We start from the raw sequence: 23,308 nt of genomic DNA on the forward strand, positions 1-23,308 counted from the left end.
CCCCGAAAACCCCCCAACCTCAGACCCCAGACCCCTTAGGCCATTATAAACACTTGAAAAACTGTTGGAAATTTTTGATGTACCACTTACAAGTGGAGCGGCATCGGCGGCGGCAGTTGAGAGGATCTGGCCCGAACGGCCGACTCTGAGCCCCTTTTTTTAAGACCGAAAATTACATTTAATGTGTGTCTGAGATTTCGATTGAGGCGTGAACCTGTTGAAGTTCGTTTGCAGCAGATACTTTCAAAAGCATAAAAGTATCTTGCGGTTTGCCGGCATCCGTTCTGCCGGCATCATCCTCCGTCCAATGAAAAAAAACTGAGAAGAAAAAGCCAAACAACAAACCAGAGAATCATCATTTGTTAGAACCTGTCGATTTGGCTTCAGTTGGCAGCTCATCGACCCTAATCGCATTTGTAAGTTATCGTATCTATGAGCCTAGCTCATGGCCCTGTTAATTGTCCAAGAGCTGGGCTTTCTTCTGGTAAAGTTGGCTAATTGCCATATTAACCTTTTGGCCCCCTGCGATGACGATGATGATGATAACCAAAGTCCGGCTGCGTGCTCGATTTGTGACTACGCCTCTGACTCCGACTCTGCCTCTGACTTTGCCTTATTTGCAAGTTGTGTTTGACGACGGGCCCTGGCCGCTGGTCTCTGGTCTCTGGTCCAGTGAAAGTAATTAGTGGTTACCAGTGGCCTTAGGGTGAAAGCTGAGCTTTTAATTGCACAGCTGTCGCTGCTGTTGCCACATAATCAATCAGCGGGCCCTATAATTGGGGTCTACTAGCACGAGAGCGAAAGTGATCGGGCTACGACCAGGAAAGGTCATTGCTGGAAGGAGTTCCTTCTTGCAGAACTATGCACTCTCCAGACAGCAATTAAGTCATACCAAGACAGACCCTTATTTTTGACAGTCCAAGAAATAAAGCTCTCACGCTTCCAACCTTGAAACGATATGGAATGATCTCCCCCACTTGGTTCCCATCCTGGCAGTAAATCAACCCCTGGCTCCTCGCATTCCAAAGTGTTTTTCGAAAACTGTGCCAAAGATCTCTCACTGCGATCTGGCTTTCTTGTGTTTGTGCCGCCGAAGCGGCCTCAGTCGCTTCTCTCCCATAATGATTGTATCGAGATGTGACCCCATACCAACAAGCAGAAATAAAATAAAAAACCCGCACTGGCGGATACAACTGATCTGGATCGGGATCGGGATCGGGATGTGGATCTGGATTGGAGATCAGCAGCCGCGAAAAACAAAACCAAGTCAAGAAATGAGCATCAAGCTGGGATGATTGTCATAATTAAGGATGTTGGATGTTGAACGCTGGCATCTGCCAGACGCATAAAGCCCCCGAGGGGGTGGTGCGCCGCAGATGCCTCCGCCTCTTCGTCATCCGCTCCAGCACCACTCCACCACCGGGGCACTTGTAAAACCAACAGAACGAGTTGCACTATATACTGGGGCGCGGAGGCTCTTCTTTTGATTCACAAAAGATCCAACACAGAAGACGAAGCTTCCGGTAAAGTTCAGGTTTCTGTGGATCCTCCTCCTTCTTGCTTCATGTGTGCACCCCTCCTGCCAGCACATTCTGCTCAAGATCAGCTCGCCACATCTCATAATTGCAGCTAAGCAAAATTATATAGCCCGGGTCGGGCGAAGATCCAGATCCCGCGGGCACTCCACCGAGAAAGGTGTGTGTGAATGTGTGTATGAGTGTGCGTCTGTGCAAATATTTCCAGGCGATTGCTCCTCGGACCCTGGTCCTCTCCCAACTGCAATCCACAACAATTACGGGCCGACTTGCGGCAATCTCTGTGGCACACCAGGGACGGCTCCGAAGCCGGAGGTGGGGAGTGGAAGCCACAAGAGAGTTGCCTCGCACTCGAGACAAATGTATATCATTCATCAAATTAAAAGTTCAACTGCAGTGCAGCGTTTTGCCAGCCGGCCTGACTGCTCTGACTGCTTGTCTGCCAGCCGTGAGTTGAATTGATAAATGGGTGGATTAAAGAGTTCTAGCAAGCCTTAAAGTTTATGGTCTTTGAGCCAGGTAGCTTTCAGAACTCTGGAGGCGACCCTCTTTCCTCGGCAGTCAGGCTGTCATCTTCAACATGCAACATGACCGCAGCTCTGAGGCAACAACTGTTGCCGCCGCTTGCCGCCAATGGTTGCTCTATTTTACAGCCTTTCTCTCCAGGCCGCCCCTGTCTCCTCAGCACCGACGACTGCCAATCATTGGCTTGGGCCTCTTCTTCGGCTTGGGCTGCTCATCTTCCGACTTCATTCACTCAAACATCAGCTGAAGTGGTTTCTCCTTAACCCTGTAGCTCCGCGTCGCCTCCCCACCGCTGGCTGGGCTATAACCCATTGCATGCCACTTGTTGCCCCTCCGCTCGAATGCAGCTTTTCGTTTTTATTTTCCCCGGGTCTGGCCAAAATGCTTATTAAAAGGGCTTTTCAACTCGAATGGTTTCCTTTGGGGGAACTTCCCTCCCCTACAACTGCTCACACGTACTTGGATTATTTTACGACCAGAGAACGAACTCGAAACCCTTTGACCTCAACCCGCCTCGTCCCGTATCGCCTTCCTGTTGGTTATTTCTATATTTGAAAATAACATTAATGAGCTTAAGATGGCTTAAGACTTTTTATTGGTTATTAGTTTGTTGCCATTCCGGCTTCAGAGCTGTGTGCTGTGAGTCTGGGATTTATGTCTTGATTTTTGGCTGCAGGCTCCCTGCTCTTGGCCATTGAGGAATCAGGGCGCCTAATAAGCTTAGCACGTGTTGGTCATCCATTTCCGGAGACCGAATCCAGCATCCTTTCGGTCGAGGACCCGACTCTTAAATCTTTAATTGCTTTTGGGAAGGAGGTGGGTGAAAAACTGTCTCTTTTGTAGAAAGGATGCGGGCTGGTTTTAGCTTCAGACTTAGTTTCTGTTTAAAGCTTTTTCTCTATACTATACTATAATGTATAGTTTAAACTCTTTAAAGTACAAATTCCTTTACTCTCTTGACACAACCATTTCGGGCGAATAATTTGGGACCACCCATTTGATCGAAAGCCATTAATCCCCAACCAGTTTAACCGACATCTCTTTTGATTTGAGGGCAAGCCGTCCGTGGGATGATTCATCGACAGCAATTATCCCCAACATGGCAATTATGCAATTTTCCACTGGCCCCAAACACTTGTCGCGCTTTAATGGACAGTTGCCAGTGGCCCGGCTCGGGCCGTATCCGATGATGATTCACACGCCTCCCAGCCACTCGGATATGTAGCGAATTCCGCATGACCAGATGCAGATACAGAGCAAATCCCAACACTTGAAACAATGAAGCCCAGAAACTCTTGACTGGGAATCGTCAAATACCTCCGGCGACCGCACATGACTAAGGAAAAGATGGAGTTACGAGATCTAAGATTCGAGATGTGAGATGCGAGATGCGCAAGAGATGAGATGAAGATACATACCTGAAGGCACTGGCTGAGACTTCAAACGGGTGCCGCCGTTCGCGTCGATGCTGTGTAGTTACTCCGGCTATCTTCGGCTAACTGTAATTGTATCTAACAGCTACGTTTGACAAGCCAAGAAGTAGAATCGAGAGCCGCCGAGGGGAGGCGGCAGAGCGACGTCTGTGAAGTGGCCATGGAGTGGGGCACGGACTGAAGACAAAAAGCGATCCAAAGTTGCAGAGCAACAGCTTTGGCAACGCGTCGCTCTGGAACTTGTATGACTTTTTATGGCCAACTGCCGCAACGGCATCAACGCGTGCTAGCTGGTTTCAGTGCTACACATACTTGCCCCATCGCCTCGCCTCGCCTCGAATGGTGAAGGCGTTGCCTTTGTTGCAATGTTGGTGAGGCCACCCAAAAATGGTCAACGTAGCGCCACTCGTCGACGACGATCCCGACAGATACAGATACAGATACAGATAGTTCAGACACAAGTTCCCTCTGGCCTTCGACGGCACTTGGCAGCCATAGATACACTTGGCCACCCCAGCTTCAAGTTGTGCTTCGATTTTGCCTTTGAATTATGGCTTGGAATCAAAAAGTAACCATTATTTAAGCCCTGCAAAGGGGGAGTGTTCTAAACATTTCAGACACAGAGAAAAATTATACTGTTTCCTCTAAAAGTTGAAACTGAATAAACTATAAAAATCAGGCACTGAGTCAGGAGCGGAGCCAGCTTAGTGGGCCGGAGCCAGAACTTGGCAGGTCGACAAAAAGAAACCCAAGGGGGGAGATACCGTATCGAGCTCCAATCGAGTGGCAAACTGGAGCTCCACCGCCGCAGAGTCCTTTATTGTCAGAGTAAATAATAACTTATGTGCGGTGTCAGAGCCAAAACAAAGCAATGAAGTCCCTCCTGAGACTGGAGAATGCAAATAGAGGGCAAGCCGAACTTTGGCGAAGATTTATTAACGGTCGTCCTGATAGTTTTTCATCACACATCGAGTGGCAGAGAACTGGCATCGGAGCCCAGAAGGGATAGGGCTAACCCCTTGAACATGAAACTGTTTGCCAGAATTTATCAGCAGAACTGGTGGAAGGAAGATAACATGGTTTTATGAAAGGGAATTCGGAACGAAAGTAACTGAAACCAGCAACGACCAACGAACCCGAACTCTGGCAGTTAAGTGCAAATTATTGGTTCGAAATTAGTACAGCGAGAGATGGAGAGATGTAGGACAGAAACTAGAGAAATATAAAGGGTCGGGTCGAGGGGCATTTTTGTGGTTGCATTTGCTAATGGAAAACTCTGTACTCTGTGCTGTGGATCCTGCCCCTCGTTTTTTTCGCCAGTCGCCCCTTTATGTGGCAGGGAGTTGCAGCAGTAACATGAGCGAGGCGAGGCAAATAAAAACGAGAAATTTGCATGGACCGGCAGATAAATTTTCAACACTTTCCAACAGTTATTCCCAGAAATCCGGCGTAAACAGTGCCCGGCCGACATTTGATTATTCAATGTGGGGGACTGCGATTGCAACTGCAGCAAAAACCGAAAGTAAACATTATATTATTAAAGCGAAAGAGCGGCATGGGGGCGAGGGCTCTTGGCTCCCAGTTCCCAGGAACAATATTTACGGGGAAACGGCTTTATGGACTTTTTGGAGTGGTTCAATTTCCGAGAGACTGCTAGCTGGCTTGCTAAGCGCCTTAAGACTTGTAAATAAAATCAATTGATTTCTTATTTATAAAGCGAATTGGAGTCGAGCCTATCGAGGAGTCGGGGGAGCTGCCACCTTCTAAGCCCTTGGCAAACATGACAAAAGGAGCCGAGTCAGATCCAGCGTCGGAACAAGTAAACAAGCCCATAAATAAATTATTTGCTTAGGAGCAGTCAGCAGAGCAGTCTCTCAGAACTAGGCCTGCGAAAGCCACTAGCCACTGGGGGAGGTGTGCAAATATATATCTTTATATATATATATTATTTTTTCGTGTTTCCGCTTAGTAAACACAACTGAAATGACAAAAAGGCAGCCGGGCAGCTGACAATGTCTTGACCAAGTCCTCGCCCCCCTCGGAAACATTATCAAGGCAAACAGCGGCATAATGGAGGTCCTGCTAAAAAAAGAAAACACAAGACGAGTTGGGAACTAGCGCTCTGGTGTTGACTCTGTGTGTGGTCCCCGCAATAAGAGCCCCAAAGGAAGCCACGGGATGGGAATAGGGCTGGGTCATTGTGATAAATAAGTAAATAGCCGGAGACAGGCGCAGACCTCAGATCGATTTATGCAAAGCTTCCTCCCCGGGCCTGGCATGGCCTGGCAGCGCTTTTAGTGACATTAAGGGGCGTGGTCCTAAATGTTTAATGGCCTGCAAATAAAAGTTATGCCTATCCAGGCTGTGGACATTAGCGGAGCGGAAGATTATATCACACAAAAAAACTGGCAAAGGAAATGAAAATCCGTTCATAAGCCCAACTCATTTTCAGGATTAGCATTCCGAGTGATTGGGGTGGAGGGAGGTAGGGAAAATTAGCCTAAATCACATATGACTTGCAGATATAAGCGATATAACTTATTTCTACTTACGACAAAAAACTCATAATTAAAATGACAAATGTATCTTTAAATCACTTCAGGAAACATCCAACGAATGTTATTAATTTACACTATACGACCTCAAAGTTTCCAAGAATATTAGCTTAGAGATTAAAATATTTTTATAAATGAAACAAAATCCATTATGTCATCGCATCGCTTAGACATCAGCACCCAATTAACCTTAGCAATAAATATTTTTAAAATTCAGGGTGCCGGCTTATCAAGGGGAACTCTTTTCAATACCTGATTGTTAGACTGCATTCACAGTATCTGATACTATATACTACATACTATATATGAAAGCATGTTTTCGTAGACTCATTTAGAGGATTTGCATCGGCTGCCGATACGTAATTACGCTAAACGTTATGCGCATTTATTTCCCATTGATTTTGCATTTTAAATTTGGTGTTCGCTCGTGATTTTATTTGTGTGCTCCCAATCAAATATATTTCGTTCCAGAAAGCTGGGCGAAAATTTATATAGTTCAATGTTGATTACTTTATACTATTTGTCTGTGTGCCGTTGTTTAAATATGCAAATCTCGCTGCATTTGACCAACTTTAAAATGCAGCCACAACTAGTTTATGGACAGCGTTTTATCCAATATTTTTCAGCTTTTTTCTTTATACACACATATGCATAATTCTCCCGAACTAGCTGACCAAATGACTTTTTCGAGTTCGGCTTAAATGCTCATAATAAATGAGAGCAAAGTGGGTGGGTTGGGCCGACGTATGGGTCACCATAATGAGCCGAAACTTTTTCGGGTTTCGATGGTGACCCCGAAATACGCAAATCTGGTCACTCTGATATTCGACCTTTTTTTTATATTTATTTCCTGTCCACCGGCCAATTTTCTCTGTGTGCTGTGTGCTGCTTCTCTCTGGGCTGGCGTTGCATTGACCCAATTTGTTTATTTATTGAAATTGCTTTTATGGGTTTACCGAGACACAGCGGCAACCTCTCCGGAGCACTCCGTCCTCCGCCGACTCCTCCGTATCTCCTCAATCTGCAATCATTTTCTGGCCCCTGCACACTCGCCTCAATTATTATTTATCGATTCCAACTCAATTTGTCAAATATATTTTCCTCGTCTTCTCCGCCGGGCCAATATGGGCGTGGCCGCTTATTATTTGGCATTCGATCCGATGCATGATTCATGTTCTGGCTAGAAGACTGGCTAAATTGTTGATGTGGCATTTGAATCCATCGATTCGCTCCAGTTCAAATGGAGCCAGGTCCTGCCATGGGCACTGATTTTGAGGACACTCCCATGAAAATGAAATTATAAATTTATCCAGATTTGGATCGGCCCCCGGCCTCTGCCTGGGATTCGTCCCGGTCCTGGCCACTGGCTACTGGCCACCCACCCACAAATTGGTATAAATGACTGTGGTGCCTGAAAGCGTTATCCAATATGTAGCGTCGACTTTGTCCAACCCCCTGACATTGTCACCCAGGTCCAGGTCTCGGGCTGTTTGCTGTAATTGCTTAGTCTAATTTATGCCAGCGGACAAAGTCAATGTCGGTGTGGGGGAAGAGCTGAAAAGCTGAAAACCTGAAACCGAAATGGGAAAGCGACCAAAAAACAAACAGAAGTCGTGTTGGGTGGCAGGCAGCTCTGGACAGTGACATGAAAAAGCGTTTATCTAAGCAAAATGTTACCAAGTCCGTAATTACAATTTATTGAAGGTAATTGCGTAATTTTCGTGACGGACTTTGTTGTTTAGACTTTCAAATGGCCAGACAAAGTGCGTGTGCACACAAAAAAATGATTTTATCTTCATTTTTAAACAGTATTTAAAGTTTAAACTTAAAAACATTCGTTTCTACCTGTGCCTCTCGATACTTTATTGTGCGTACCTGCTTTAAATGGCGCTTCCGATTGGAAAAACTCCCCAGCTTGTTGTCCAGTGGCATGGCATGTTGCATGCAACGCTGATTACTGTTGACCATCCGTGGAAATCTTTGCTGTCGCTCGCAGGTTCTGTGATTTCTTGTTTACTGAGTCAAGTCGTTGTCATTTCCTGTCCGAGGTTTAAAAAGTGGACATTGGCTTGAAGTTGGAAAGGAAGGTGACTGATTTTCATGTCAAAGATGTTCTGGTTTTAATCGGAGACACGAATTTCCTGCCGGATTATAGAAATTAAATCAAACAATCTCAACATATTGTAAAAAAATGTTATATAGAAAAGTAGTATGCTCTTTTTCCACCAACTTCTCACCTCATTTAAAGCACATTGTTCGCCAATTAAACCTCCCATATCAATTGAAATCACGTTAGAAAGAAAGAAAACCTTGTTGGAGCCGCTTCCCCTGAAAATGGAAATTTAATTTGCAGGGACTTGGCTAACAAAAAAAAACGAAAACGCCAGGTCATCATCAGCGGCATTAGTTTGCACATATTCAAATCAGTTTTTTATTTGTTCAGAAGAGGCCGCGGAAAAATCGTTAAAATAAAAACCGTTGAAGAGGTGTTGGGTAAGCGGCGGAAAGACAGGAAATACTTTTGGCCAACTAAGCAGGGAAACTCGACAGGGCAGGAGCGAAAAGAAAAACTGGAAATCATTGTGCGCCTCCTCGCATCCCAGTCCCAGTCCCCAGTCCCCGCCACCATCATTAACATATATTTGAAAACGCAAAGGAATTTCGTTTTGGTCCCTGTGCAGGCTGGTGGCTGGTTTTGTGGGTCCTCATATAAATTTGTAAGTATGTTAGACTTGTCACTTGCACACTTCATGACCATATTTGTCACATTTGCGCCATGTTCGCCGTGGCCAAGGAGCCCGCGGGGCATCCATCCAGGGGTCCGGCACTGGGTCTGCTTCCTGGGCTGCCCCAGCATCCCAGCGCCACTGCCTCATTGCTCGTCCCTCGGCGGGCAAATCAGATGCGCAACTAACGAGCAACAACCACGACAACGGCAACGACATGGAAATTCGTTCGCTCTGCGTTTTGCCATACAAAACGACCAAAGGGTAGCCCAGGATGTGATGGACTAGGTGGTTAATCATGACCTGTAAATGAAATACTAATAGGGAGACATTTAAGGGAATTTGAGCCATAAAATGTCTGATATCTGAAGGAATTATAAAGAAGGATTCATTCATAAGGGAGCTTCTAGAGGTAAGAGGTTACAGGACTACCTGATTGCCTCCTGGCTACAAATTGAAATGAAATCCCTGGTCATTGGTTATTCGCATTGCCTTTCCCACTTTGGTATTCACAACTTGCTTTTATTGTTTTGCCGGCTGCCCTGGCTGCTGCTCTTGCTGTTTCTGTTGCCGGCTGCTGCTGGCTGGATGTTGCTGCTGATGCTGTGATGCTTTCTGCGGTTGCCGCAGACGCCTTCTGGCCATATTTGTATGAATAAATGCGTATTTAAGCACATACTTACAACACTTGCCATGTATGGACCCAAAAGACAAGGGACACAGGCTGGGGCAGAAACAGGCAGAACAGGCAGCGGGTGGCAGGGTAGCAGGGTGTCCTGGGGACAGTTTCCCAGTGAAGCCCAGTACTAGGAGAGGCTTTGTGAAAGAGCACATTTTCGCATATTTTCAGATGTTGCATGCAACGCAGTGTTACTGTAAATTGCGGAAATAGTCGCTGGCTATTTATTAATTAAGCCAAAGCAATTTGTTAAACCATTTTTTAAGCCTCCTATGCAACTATTCAGATGCAAAATTGCCATTTGATTAATTGAATATTAAATAATTATCTAGAGTTTATCTAGGCGAAATCGGATAAAAAGTAGTAGCCGAGTTTACGGAATGAAAAAATATTAATTATGTAAATGCGAAATGTTGCATGCAATCAATTGAATCTGAAAATATGGAAAGCAATATCCCCATTCTATGGCATCTCGGGCGGGGCATGGAGTGCAGCCATTAAGGCATTAACATAAATAAATTATTAAAATTAAAAAAGAAAATTACTGGGAAAAGTGCACAGCGGAAAAAACTGGGGAATATGTATGTAAATTATAAAAAAGTGAACCAGCCCAGAGCGAATCAAATGAGAATGCATTTAAATGAATATTTTAAGCAAATCATAAATTGCTGGCACACAGAGCTCTTTGCAATATTATTAACAATTTACGACACTGCTGCTGGATTAAATAATTTATGGATTTTTTGCACATTTCTCCCATTGCAGGTCTTCGATCAACAATATGTTTGACAACAAGTTCCGGCACTGGAATTGAATTTAATAAAATAAATTAAACCGAACCGAACCGAGGCCGCCACGGGGAGAGGTAAAAAACACACACAGTTTGAATTGTTAATGAGGGGCAACAAAAAGCGTTAAATGCTGATGACGCTGCCACTGCCACTGCTACTGCCACAGCTAACGTCTCAGTCACCGTCACTGCTGCTGCCGCTGTCAGCGTCGCTGATTCAACAGTGCTGAAAAGTCAATTAAAGGTAATCAAATCGAAACTGATTGCATTACAACACCAGCGACAATAATTTTAATTCGCATTGATGTTGTCACTTATTTTATTTCATTTTCTGCTAAATGCAACAATTAATTGGGGCAGCTACCTGAATTCAAGCCCCCTTTACCCCCAAGCCCCCTCTCGATGGCGCTGTCGCATTGCGGTTTTAACCGCACTGCCTGCCTGACAACTGGCGATGGCGAGCGGTTTTTATCGCAGGTGCGACAGGGATTTGGATTTGTTTTTGTTACTAAACCTATTAAAATTCGGGGATAATAGTTTGGTTTTACGGCTAATTGGTATAAGAACCTTGAAGTTTATTGTTATGGCATGTATTTACGAATATTTTTTATTAATTACTTTAATCCGATTGCAAGTTGTTAATGTTTTCAAAACAGAACAGCATCAGCAACAGCAACATTAGCAGTAGCAACTCAATTGAAAATCGTTGGCGACTCTGAAAACTCTGGGCAAAGTAATATAAATCACCCGAGGGTTCACAACTTGAACTCAAGAACTCTGGGGCTGAATGGTCGCTGGTTTAATGACGCAAGTAATTGCAACAGCAACTGGCAACTGGTAACTGGCAACAAGCAACTTGCAACAAGCGGCGGGCAACTGGCAGCGCGAACTGTGACGGGGGCCAGACTTAATGAAAATCAAACAAAACAAGCTGCTCAACAACAATAACTCAAAGTCGGTCAACTGTGCAGGGGAAAACGTTGTCGATTTCCCTCCTTTCCTTTACGAATGGAGCAATAATTGATAAACGAACATGAGTGAACAGATGTACAAGTGTTTCAAATGAACGAATCAAGCTCAATATCGTCGATTGCATTTAAAGGAAGTCAGTCAGGGGTAGGCCCAGCACAGAGAGAAATTTAAAGAAAAATATATATAAATCTTATAAACCTTGGCCCATTAAAATCCCTACTGGATATGGTAATCTTAACACTTCTACCAGATAAAATTGATAAAAAAAGACCAATGTTTCTCTGAGTGTTTCTGCGTGAGAGCCAAATCAATTGATTTATGCAGCTGTAATGCATTTGAGGACGGTCTTTCATACGCACTTAATTGAAAGCAGTAATTAAATTAATGACTGCCTCTCCGGCGAAAAGTCTGTCTCTAATTAAGTCAAGGAATGACAGTTTTCTACGTCTAACTGGAGCGTGGACCGTAGACACTCTGGCATGTGCAATTGTATCCAATTCACGATCGTCACGCAACTCTGGGGCCTGGGGGCATTGCACTCCATCCGAACACTCTCTTCTCTGAATGCGGAAGCTAATTTGTGTCTCGATGAAGCTGCAACCCGCCAAAAAAAATGAAGCTGGCTTTTGGAATTCAGTTCACCAAAGAACGTGACTTTAAAGGTTTTCCACAAAACCGATATATAGTGCACGGAAGATAGGTAATACTTTGGCTTTAAGCCACATAGTATACCTCCAACCCATATAAAATCTAAAACTTTATTGCATTCCTCAAAAAGAAAAAGATTTTAAGCCTTACCCTCATTCGTATGTACTTTATATCATTCCCATCCCGAGTTTTTCTTATGTATTCATAATTAAATTAATTAAATTCTTGCGCTTCAATTAAAATCTTATTAAGTTTCCGTATGCCTATCCCCCTCTGGTGGATTCCCTCTTTGGAACAATGGGGATACTGCGAAATTGCCGAGAACTGCTGGGATGGCTGGGACTGCTGGGAAGTAAGTCGAAACGAGCGGCCTACAAAGGGGAAAAAGCGGGAAATGAAAAACTTCTTACAAAGCTTACTTATTCACACATCATGCAGACAACGAAAGACTTTTCACTGGAAAATACTTTTCCTGTCCCCAGCACACACACACATGCCGGCACCCAGGGACGTTAAACATTATTCAACGGCCAGGAAAAAATGAGGGGAGTGGGGAACAAAGAGTCCTGTTCCCTTTTGCGTCCTTTTTTGGGGTGCTGGCAACACAACACGGGATGCCAAAAGCAAACAGCACGAAGAAAAATGCTTGCCGACCATGTGGTTCGGTTGATGTTGCAAGTATTGTTGGTGCTGTTGCTGCTGCTGCCGTTGCACATATTGCTGCTGCATTCTTCGCATAAATTTTGCCATCGCACTTAACTCATGTCTCGGAGTCTCTGTTTAAATGAGTCTGGTTAGCTCTACCCATAGCCCAGTCCCTGTCGAGGAGACTATCCCCACCTCGCAGCAACTCCCTTTGAAAGGCACTGAAAGAAATTATAGCAATATAAAGTTGAACTTTTTTCAAGCCTTAATTAGAGGCTTGAAGGTTTTCTGTATTATTCTGGATTAAATTTGAAAACTAAATACATTTTTAAAATTAATTATAAAATTAATTCTGTTAGTGTTGTAGCATAAATAAAGCACCAGCATACAGAGCCACGTAGGATTCTGTTCACATGTGACGCTGCCCCACCCGCCACCGTTGCGCCACCCGTACGGCCTTGCCTCATGTTAAATTCAGAGAGGGGGCGCCGACAGGGGAGCAGCAGACACAGGGCAGTAGGCAAAAACTTCAGTCCTATTTTATACATTTTTTACACAATGTTGGGCGAGGAAATTTAAAGGCAAATGCAAACAATATGGAACATTTTAAATGCACTGTGGAATGGAGTTTCCCAAAAAGTAGATGAAATTTAAGTCCACTAAGAGAAGAAAGCCAATAAGAGCCCTCCAGACGGAGATGGGTCGTTTACCCAAAGAGCTCTCCGTTGGTATATAGAGTCCTGAAGCTATATCTTGACACTCGCAGTCGATTCCACTGTTGGCATTTGCCGGTCGGGATAACCCCGGGCAACTAAATCACCGCAACTGTAAAACTAAATTTCCAGAGCACTAAATTTACGCACACCACCCAATTAAACTCCAGGCCCAGCCCTCACATACTTCGCTGGGGCCAACCTCAGTTAACCCCGAACCGGGTGGAACAGTGTAAGCTGCCCGCTTAGATCCTTGTCTCGCTTCTTCGGGCACTTCCTTTCGCTTTTGTTACATCCTTGCCGTGCAATTTTCACCGTTTTGTGGTGCACTTTGCGCCTGGCCGCGATTTTGCGAAAGATTTATGGCCCACGACATGGAAGCGGAAGTGGAAGCGCTGCTCTGTCCAGGCCACTAAGTCCAGCTGCAGGTATGCACAACACCAGAACGCTGTACACAGAGAGAAATCATGTTTATTTCAAGGATAATTAGTTTTGAAGCTGTAGAATATCCAAGCATTTTTCTTAGTGTCCTTGTTGGGATTTTGCCGAAAAGAGTGGGATAAAAGTTTATACCACCACGACGAGTCCTTTCCTAATGCCTGTCAGCAAATGCCTTTTTTAAGGAGCTCCCCTCCTCTGGTAGCTCGTTTTCATTTAGCGCCCTTTACCTTTTTACTATTTAATGCTTAATTTAAATACAAATCCGATCTGTTTGCTGACTCTCGTTGATAAGCAGCAGCAGAAATGATGGCAAAAGTTGGAAAACTTTCTTCCCACCCTGGAGCTCGGCAGCTTCAAGCAAATGAGGAAAAAGGAAAAATCATTTGCTCGGGCAATGGCAATTTAATTTGCTTTTGGCTTAGAGTTCGGTAAACTTTCTGGGCCCTTGAAATGGGAGTTTTCCCTCAAGGATCTTGCCTGTAGAACTGTAGAGCTGCATACCTCACTTTGAAGTTCTCCGTAAGCAATTCAGAAAGGATTACGAATGTTTCAAATTTCAAAACATTTAACTAAATATGGTATTATTTTGATCATACTACTTGTATTTCAAGTTGTCAAGGACTTGTTGTCCTTCAATCCATAGATTTCATGTCGTTGCTCTCCTAAGCCCTGCTTGTAGCAATCTGCACTATCGCGCCTTAAGTTTAAAGCCCTGGATGGCAAATGCCACCCCAAATGGTGGGTATCCCTTTCAGAATCCCCAACATCTGCAGTTGCGAGCGAAGTTTATGTTCGACATGCTGTTACGGCGCCATATGCGCGTTTATCAAAAATTCCACAACCAACTCCGGAGGCCGGAGCCTCGGCTAAGTCCGGGGATATATATGGGTTAGTTTTCCGCTTGCCGTATAAATTTGTTTAAGACATATAGCAAGGATCAATAGCCTGGGATTTATTGTCTTGGCTTTAAACTCTCAGACACGGAAGTGCTAACAGGGAGGGCCGGGTGGTGGACGGCAAGGTCGCTGGGCGAAACTTTTTTACCTACTTTCGACTGTCGCCGTTTTCCGGGCATGGAGCCAGAGCCAGTGCGCGAGCCAAAGCCAAAGCCAGAGCCAAATCCAAAAGCCACAGCTAGAAAGAAGCCACGGAAGAGAGATGGAAAGAAAATTATGGCTAAAATGGCGACGTCGTCTGGGGCCGAGGAGGAACCTCGACGATGTCGTCGGCTTGCGGTCGTTTATATGTAAAATATTTGGTTTACTTTATGACTGCTTTGGGTATTACTCTTTACTTTCTTGCCATGCCAATTCTGGCCCTCTTTCTCCGTCGCACTTTTCCGCCATTTCTTTACCCCATTTCCCGGCTTTTGAGCCAAACTTTTTCGCCAGGCAGTAAAAACAAACAGACTGGCTGGGCCAGCCGGAGTACGGAGTACGGTGCTAGGAATTATGCCATAAAAGCATCGTCTTAGTTCCAACTTTGCCAAATTCTTGGCTTGTCGTCGACAAGCTCCCCCTTCTTATCATGGCCTTCATGGTCGTCATAGTTGTCGCCGTCGCCATCGCCATTGCCATCGCCATCACCATCGCAGGGTCTCAATGTTCAAGGGAGCCATAAAATACTTTCCGAGTCCAAAGCACCGCACAGCTCCTGTTGTTTGCGGCTCTGATGGCGGCGGGTGAGAGAGATTAGCGCCGGGGGACTCTTCCTAGCTGATCCTGAAAGGAACTCCACAAATGAGCCAGCTCGGTGGGACGGCACTTTAACTGGCGATTTCAGGGTTCTTGATCTTGACAGTTTTGGATAATAGGTAATAGGATATTGGATCTAAAATGTTCCACTTCCTAATTACAGCTCTTCTAGGTCAATAGTTTAAGGTGTTCACTGTTCACCGCCCTCTAAGCCAAATAGTATTCGTGATTGGAAAGTGGCTATGGCCAAGGCCTCTCCAGCTGCCTCGATTTCCTCAGAAATTAGCTTTCCCCACCCGCTGATTATCCACGTATTCCGCATCCATGTAGCCTTTGCGGTTCATAAGCACAAATCAGCTGCCAAGAGAGAGAGTGGCAGAGCCAGAACTAGAAACCGTTCAAATCGTGCGCCAAATTCCGAATCGAAATCTAAATCCAAATCCAAAGGCAAAGCCAAAGCCAGAGCCAAACCCCAAACCAATTCAATTGCCAAAGAAGGCTAACCAAACTTGTGCCCGATTACCATTACTGAAAATTGAAGTAACATGTGTGACGATGCGCAATTGCCAAGCGCCCCCTGGCGGCCACCCTCTGGATGCTGTTCTGCCCCGCCCACCATCCGCTGGTCGCCCACCGCCCACTGCCCCACTCCCCAACCACTCAGTCGCAGCTATTGTTTCGTTTTCTATTTCACAGACGAGTGGTTGTTGCCTCGGCGACTTTCACTGCCACACAGCCTTCAGTGGCAAGTCGCGAAGTAGTGGGTGGTGGGTGGTGGGTGGGGTGGTGCTGCCAGCTGGGTGGTGGCCCAAATACCGCTTCTTCGATTTGGAAGCTCTGGGTGTGCGTGAGCAGGAGCATGTCTTTGTTTTGTCTCCTTGCGATGGCAAATATTTGGTCTGCTCGCGCAGCTCGAGCAGCAAAAAGTATCTCACAGATGCACAAACTCAAAGTCGAACTCGCTGCTAAAAACTGAAACTGTAAACTGTGCAAATAGTGCAAATGGCCGGGGAGGGTGCCGCCGTCCGGAAAGCAGGGCGGGATGTACATGTCTTGAGCGGAAACTGTGCCAAAAGACGTATGGCACAAAGCAGGATAAATTTGCCAAGTTTATCATAGCTGGGGATGTGAAGGCGGTGGGTTGGGGCGTTCGAGGCAGGCAGGACTTGGCTGGCTGGCTGGCGGGCTGTTGGCAAAACATGAGCCAGGGCATTGAGCATAAAATATTGTCGGCGATATTTTAACGGGCGCTCAAGCGAAATTGTCATATAAATAACACCCCAGGAAAAGGGGGGGCACTCCACGGGTTTAAGGTTTTAGGATATTGGCTGGCTGGCTGGCTGGCGTTACTTTGAAATATTAAACATTTGGCCGAAACGGCAAACAAGCAAAGTTGAAGTTTATTGCCGACGTTGATGGCTCGAGTTGAGGAACTTTGTGTTGACGACGAGGAAACTCACGGCCGAAGGGCTGAAATGGAAAGGCAAGGAGCCGAAAGAGTTGGCCAAATTGGGGCAGCCCGCAACCTGGAAACCATTATGGACCAACGCGATTCCGATGCTATTTTTAAGCGCCGTCCAACTTTTTAGCCCGCAACAGATAAAATGAAAGGAGAAGCCGTAAAAAAAAAGCACCAACGGATACCAGCCCGTCCCTTTGGGCGCAACTGTACCACCACCAAACTGTGCCAAAAGTCCGGGTTCCCTTCTCCCCCAGCCATTAAATCTGAAACATGCATTTATTTAGCAATTTCCACCAACTGCAACTGCAACAGCCAAGTTGCGGCAAATGATTCCTTTTTTGTGATGGCAAATTTTCGCATATAGCTACAGTTTGGTAGACAGAACAAAAAGCCGGGCCAGAAAGTGTTACAAGGGGAAGCTAATGTGCAGCGGGTGGAGTGGCAGTCGAAGCGGAAGTCATAGCGCTGGGTCAGGGCAGAAGCAAAACCGAAATCCGGCGACCAAAACCGACAAAAGACGGACCATAGAACGGCACCAGACAGATACAATAAAAGGGCATTCGCCGCCCACCTAAACCGCCACGACATTTTTTTGGGCCATGGCCACAGGGCTGCAGAGTGAAAAAAACAAGTCACAGCTGCAACGAAAATAGTCTTAATTAAGGTCGATGAAATTAGGAGGGTTTTTAGTTAAAAACATATATTAAACGGATAAGTGAAGCTCTCGAGGGAAAAGTTAAGCTGCCAAGAAATCAGGCTTTAAAATGATGGAATAAATAACTAAGACAGTTCTGAATCTGATAATTGCATCTCTAATAAATACATAAAATATTTGAACATCAATAAACATTTTTTTTTCCTGTGGAAAGTTCAACTGACAGACAAACAGTCTCAACAATGGCTGTGGCAAGAGGGTCGGAGGAGGCATCCGGACAAAAGCGGAACTAATAAATGAGTCCAGCGACAGCAGCAAACCCAATAAAAATCTCACAGTAAAAACAAAATGTATAAAATAGGGAATATAAATTTAAATCACTGTCCATAAGAAAAAGGTAGCATACTTCGAGGGGATAATGCTTCAGATTGACGAAAATTTAAAAGAAAAGTGTATATATTTTACGGAATATTCTAGTAATGGAACCATTTAAGAAAATCTCACATTTAAATACCACTCAGCCCCGCTTATAGGAAATAAAACACACCCGACTCGTCCTAGCCCAAGTGATAATATCTGAACCTTTTCGCAGGTCGATTGCTTGGCAGCTCATTGAAAACCAGGCCCCGGGTATATCGCTGGCCATTTAACAGGATTTTAGCAATTTAAATATGATTCTTCCCCAACACCCAGGCCCATGTGCATTCGAAGCAGCTGTGTGTGCTCCTAAAAGGAGCAACTTCGCAGTTTTTGTTTTTATTTCCCCGAAAATTTTGTCGGCTGGAGGAGGCTGGGGGCTGTTTATTCTTTCAAAAATCGAGATGAAGGGAAGTCGGGAGTCGGGCCATTGCAGTCTCAACAAGTTGCTTTATGGCATATGCATGATAATGATGAGGAGTCGGGACTGGGATAAAGCCAGGACCAGGACCCGCCATGAGGGCCATTTTTTGTGCCCTTGTTCCATGTGATGGCTGCTCCCGGGTGTTTATGTGATATTTACATAATAAAAAGCGAGAGTTTCAGCATGCCGGGGATTGGGATTGGAAGTTATCCTTTGGTAGGACGAAGACAGCTCTGATATTACGAACCACCCCACCCCCACCCAATAAAGTCTGACCCACATCTATGATTATTTTCATTGCGCCTTTGGGGCCCGGCCACGCCCACGCTGCGTAAAGTTGAAAAATATGAAAAAGAGGCGGGGAGGCGGGGAAGAGAGGAAAACTCGGATATCCTTTGTCTTTTTTCCTACCCCCTTCTCCGCCCACCATCCTGAAAAACAACAAAGGAAAAAAGAATTTAGCTTTTGTTTTATTTATTTTATGGCCCGTTTGGGGAGCCCAGTGCCGATATCCTTTTTCTGGTCCCCCCATCCTTGAACTTCTGCCAGTTGGCCGTGCTAAATTAAGTTTTGTTTCGCCAACTCCCCCTCCTGTCCGCCTCCCTCAGCCCCGAAGCTGATAAATGTCCCCAAAGCAAACAAAGTGCAAGTTGTTTTTTAAGTTTGGCCCCAACTATGCGGCATATCTTTGGCCTGTCCGGGGACACTACGGGGAGTGGCATCTATTCGGGCGTAAACAGGATGGTTGGAGTTGGGGCCGGGGCTGGGGTCTTGGGGTTTAAGGCCAGGGTCTGACTTTGGGGACCTGCCAGTTGACACAAAGGGTTGCCGGGGCAGGCTCCATTGTCTGACATGTGTGCGTATCTGGGAGGGGTATAGTATTTCCAGGATATTTTGTTGGTCTTCAAAGGGAGGCTTCATCTAGGGTATGGGTATCTTTCATCCCTAGCTGAAATTTCAAGCTGAAATAGCTCTCATACTTTAATTGGTTCTACCACTTCCATATTTATTAACTATTATAGCTTGGTTTGTTACTCATTTGCAAGAGGTTGGTTTAAGTCTACAGCTTACAATTGTATATTTATTCAATGCCCATTGTCTAGAGGGGAAACACTGAGCTCTAGTTAACAAAACCCAAATCAGAGCCGACTGGAGTACCTTAAATGTATTTCCGAATCTGGCAGCCAAGCAAACAAATTCAACCAAGAATGTGCCCAGAAATAGTTCAAGTTGTCCGACGTTTGAAGCCCTGAAAGCTTCCCAGGATCGATAAAGAGCCCCCCTCGTCTTCTGCTCCGATTAGAGCCAACTGCCGGGGAACCATTAAGTCTGCAACAGACTGTCGGGCAACTGTTACAGCGAAACTTGCAGCAACTTCCATTTGCTTTTAGCCGCTCGCTAATTCCGTTCCTAATGTCCAGGCCGTGGCCATTTAAATTGTCTTCATTTGTTTACTGCCCGACAGCAAATGGCAGCGACTCAGGGCTTCTCCGGGCTGCTCCAGGCAGGGCGGGTAATCCACAAAACTACCGATTAACTCCCGACGGGGGCAATGCGACTCTGCAGCTGCCAAATCCAATGAAAATCCAAAAGCCAAGCAATTTTGAACTCTAATGGAAAATCAATTTAAAGCGCTCCAACCTAACCAACCTTTTCTCTCCCCTTTGCAGGCGAATGCCGGACTGGTCTGGACTAAAAAGCCATTGGCTGAAAACTTGGCCAGAACGCAGCAGCTAACCGAAAGGAGGAAAGCAGAGACAAAGCAACGACGACAGCCAGAGCCAGAGCCAGGGCCGAAGCCAGCCAAAAGAAGCCAGTGAGTGGGTAATGAGCGGACGACTGGCAATTACCATGTCGTTCGCCAATCTCCTTGGCCAGACCCTGGGCCTCCTGCTCCTAGTCCTGGCCACGGTGCACGTGCCCGGTGCCCGGGGACTGGCCAACTGCCCCAATGGGTGCGAATGCGACGACGACACACTGATGGTCAACTGTGGGGAGGGCTCCCTGGACGTCCTGCCCATCGCCCTCAATCCCGCCATCCAGCGGCTCGTCATCAAGAACAACAAGCTGAAGACAATCGACTCGTCGATGCAGTTCTACACACAGCTCACTTTCCTGGAGCTGTCCTTCAACGACATGGTCACCATCCCGGAGCTCTCCTTCAAGTACCACGCCAAGTTGCAGGAGCTGCACCTGGACCACAACAAGATCGGCCAGGTATCCAACAAGACCTTCCAGGGCCTCTCCACTATCAGCGTGCTCAACCTTCGCGGCAACCTTATCGCCGAGCTGGAGTACCGCACCTTTTCGCCCATGGTGAAGCTGGCGGAGCTGAATCTCGGCCAGAACCGCATCAGCCACATTGATCCTCATGCCTTGGACGGCCTGGTTAGCCTGCGGGTGCTCTACTTGGACGACAACACGCTGACCACGGTGCCCGGAGAGCTGACCTTCCAGGCTTTGCCTGCACTGGCGGAGCTCTACCTGGGCACAAACTCCTTCATGACCATTCCCGGTGGCGCGTTCCAAGATCTCAAGGGTCTGACCCGCTTGGATCTGCGCGGAGCCGGACTGCATAACATCTCGGGCGAGGCTCTCAACGGCCTGGAAGCCCTCCGCTATTTGGATCTCTCGGACAACCGCCTAGCGGTGATTCCCACAGCAGCCCTGCAGATCCTGGGGCGCCTGGAGCAGCTTAGCATTGGCCAAAACGACTTCGAAGTAATACCCTCCGGAGCCTTCTCGGGACTTCGTGAACTGCGGCAACTGGAGCTCACGGGCGCCCAGCGTCTGCGGCGAGTGGAGAACGGCGCCTTTAGCGGCAACACCAACCTGGAGCACCTCAACCTGTCCAGCAACAAGCACTTGAGCGAAATGCCAGCCACCGCCCTGGGAGGCTTGCCCCACCTGAGCACGGTGGTGCTGAAGGCGAATCAACTGGGCAGCCTGGACGAGGGTCTGGTGCCTTGGGCCGATCTCCAGAGCCTGGATCTCTCCGAAAACCCCTTCGTGTGCGACTGCCGAATACTGTGGCTGCACCGACTGCTGGTCAGCCGGAATTCCAGTGGCCAGTTTGCTTCCGTAAACTGCGCCTATCCGGCGACTGTGCGGGACGTGCCCCTGGCCCAGCTGGCAGAGCCCATCCTGGGCTGCGCCCACGGAGCGGCCAGCAAGCAGGCCATTATTGGCATCCTGGTGGTGGCGTGCGCCGCACTGATCACCACGTTGGCGCTGCTCCTATACACCTGCCGCCGGCGCATTAGGGAGATGCTGAAGGGCCACTCGGCGCTGGGACGGAAGGAGCGCGAGTACCAGAAGACCTTCTCGGATGAGGAGTACATGGCCAGGCCACCGGGCGGGATCGGAGGCGTGCACCCGTCGGCCGGTGGCTATCCGTACATGGGCGGCAGCAGCCGCCCCATCCCTGTCACCGAGCTATAGCTAGAAGCACCACCCCCGCCTCAGTTGCGGGGTCGGGGTGGCGCAAGCAATGCCGCCAATGCGGCGGCGGTGCAGCAACTGCAGGTTCCCAGCGCTGTGGACCAAGCCTCCTCCTCCTTCGCCCAGCTCAGCCACATCCACTACATGACCAACAACGGTGCCCCGCGCGCCCAGACACCCAAGACGATCCATCACTCGCAGCAGGACATGCGTCTGCTGGCCAGCAACGGTGGTAAGACCCTGAACGTGGCCTCCCTGCCCCGCCACCGCCAGACCGCCGCAGTGGTGCAGGAGAGCACGCTGTCGCACTACAGCCAACCGCTTGCCAACGGAATCCGCCTCACCCAGGACCACTTCAACCACAACCAACCGAACCACGGCTATGGCGGGGTGTACGCCAAGCCGTGCGACGCGATGACCGAGCCGGGCTACATCCACAACAACTCCCACTACTCGCTGCCCCTGGACCACGACCTGCCGCCCAGCCCCACGCCCACTCCCCCGCCCCCGGCCTTGCCGCTCCGCAACGGCGTGGGCATGGCCCTCATCCACGGCAATACCACCGGACGCCGATCCTTCAACAGCAGCATCAACAACAACAATGTGGCAACGCTGTCGAACAACAACCATCATGGCGGACCAATGGGAATGGTGGGCGTCGGCAACAACAATGGCAGCCTGCGGCGGTACCACTGATATCCGGCCAAGACGTGCGGCACCTTGGGCCGCACCGTAATCAAATCGCGGCCGGATCCGGACATAGAGCTGCATTACTTCTACAAGGGCTGAGTGGTGGCCGAGGATGGCCTCAGGTGGCGCGAAAGGAGCGATCTAATTTAAAATACTTATTCTAGTGTATATTCCTACGTTACGTGTATTCGGGCGAAAGCATTCTGTATAAATTAGGATTTAATTCGAGAGGTTGTCAGTGGGCGGGTACTGAAGGATGCAGGATAGTGCAGGGTAGTAGCTGAACTACTCGGAGGAGTAACGACAGGCCTACAAGCACCCCGTTCTGCCATTTCATTTGCATCCAGTGATCTTATCCATTAAGTTTTGATTAAATTTCGATTCATGTACATAATTAGAAGCTCTAAAAAAACAATGTTTGCGACCACAAATAAATAAATATTTAAAAAAAAATATAAAACGATGCCCCAGAAATTAATTTACTTTATTATATAACATTAAGCTACGCGCTTAAGCACCAGTCATTAAAACTATGTATGTATTGTATTTAGCCTAACTATCACAAATGAATATTCCAAAAATAAATAAAAGAAAAGCTAAAATCAAGTAAATTATATGCAAGCCTAAAAATAGAACTCAGCCGTTTTTTATAGTTGATAGTCTCAATAAACTATAAAAATACAAGACGATAGAAATACGAAACAGAAACCATTAAGAACTTCACAATATTCATGTAGAGCCTACGCCGCATTCACAAAATATGAAACATAAGCAATTTATGCAACGTAAACAAATACAAAGTAAACCTATATACGAATTATATTATATGTGTAAATAAAAAAAATGGCTATCTCGAAAACTTA

General features: G+C 46.8%; 1 protein-coding gene across 1 annotated transcript in view; it reads left to right on the forward strand.

Moving 5' to 3' along the window:
- LOC6506670 (leucine-rich repeat-containing protein 15) overlaps positions 1–23,308 on the forward strand; it is a 44,760-nt gene extending 21,452 nt beyond the window's left edge. Inside the window, 1 exon segment of the mRNA XM_044714992.1 lies at positions 19,985–23,308. Within this exon segment, the coding sequence (XP_044570927.1) occupies positions 20,142–22,544 (2,403 nt within the window). The 5' untranslated portion in view covers positions 19,985–20,141 and the 3' untranslated portion in view covers positions 22,545–23,308.

The sequence above is a fragment of the Drosophila ananassae genome, chromosome 2R, assembly GCF_017639315.1.
Source record: "Drosophila ananassae strain 14024-0371.13 chromosome 2R, ASM1763931v2, whole genome shotgun sequence".
NCBI classification, from domain to species: domain Eukaryota; kingdom Metazoa; phylum Arthropoda; class Insecta; order Diptera; family Drosophilidae; genus Drosophila; species Drosophila ananassae.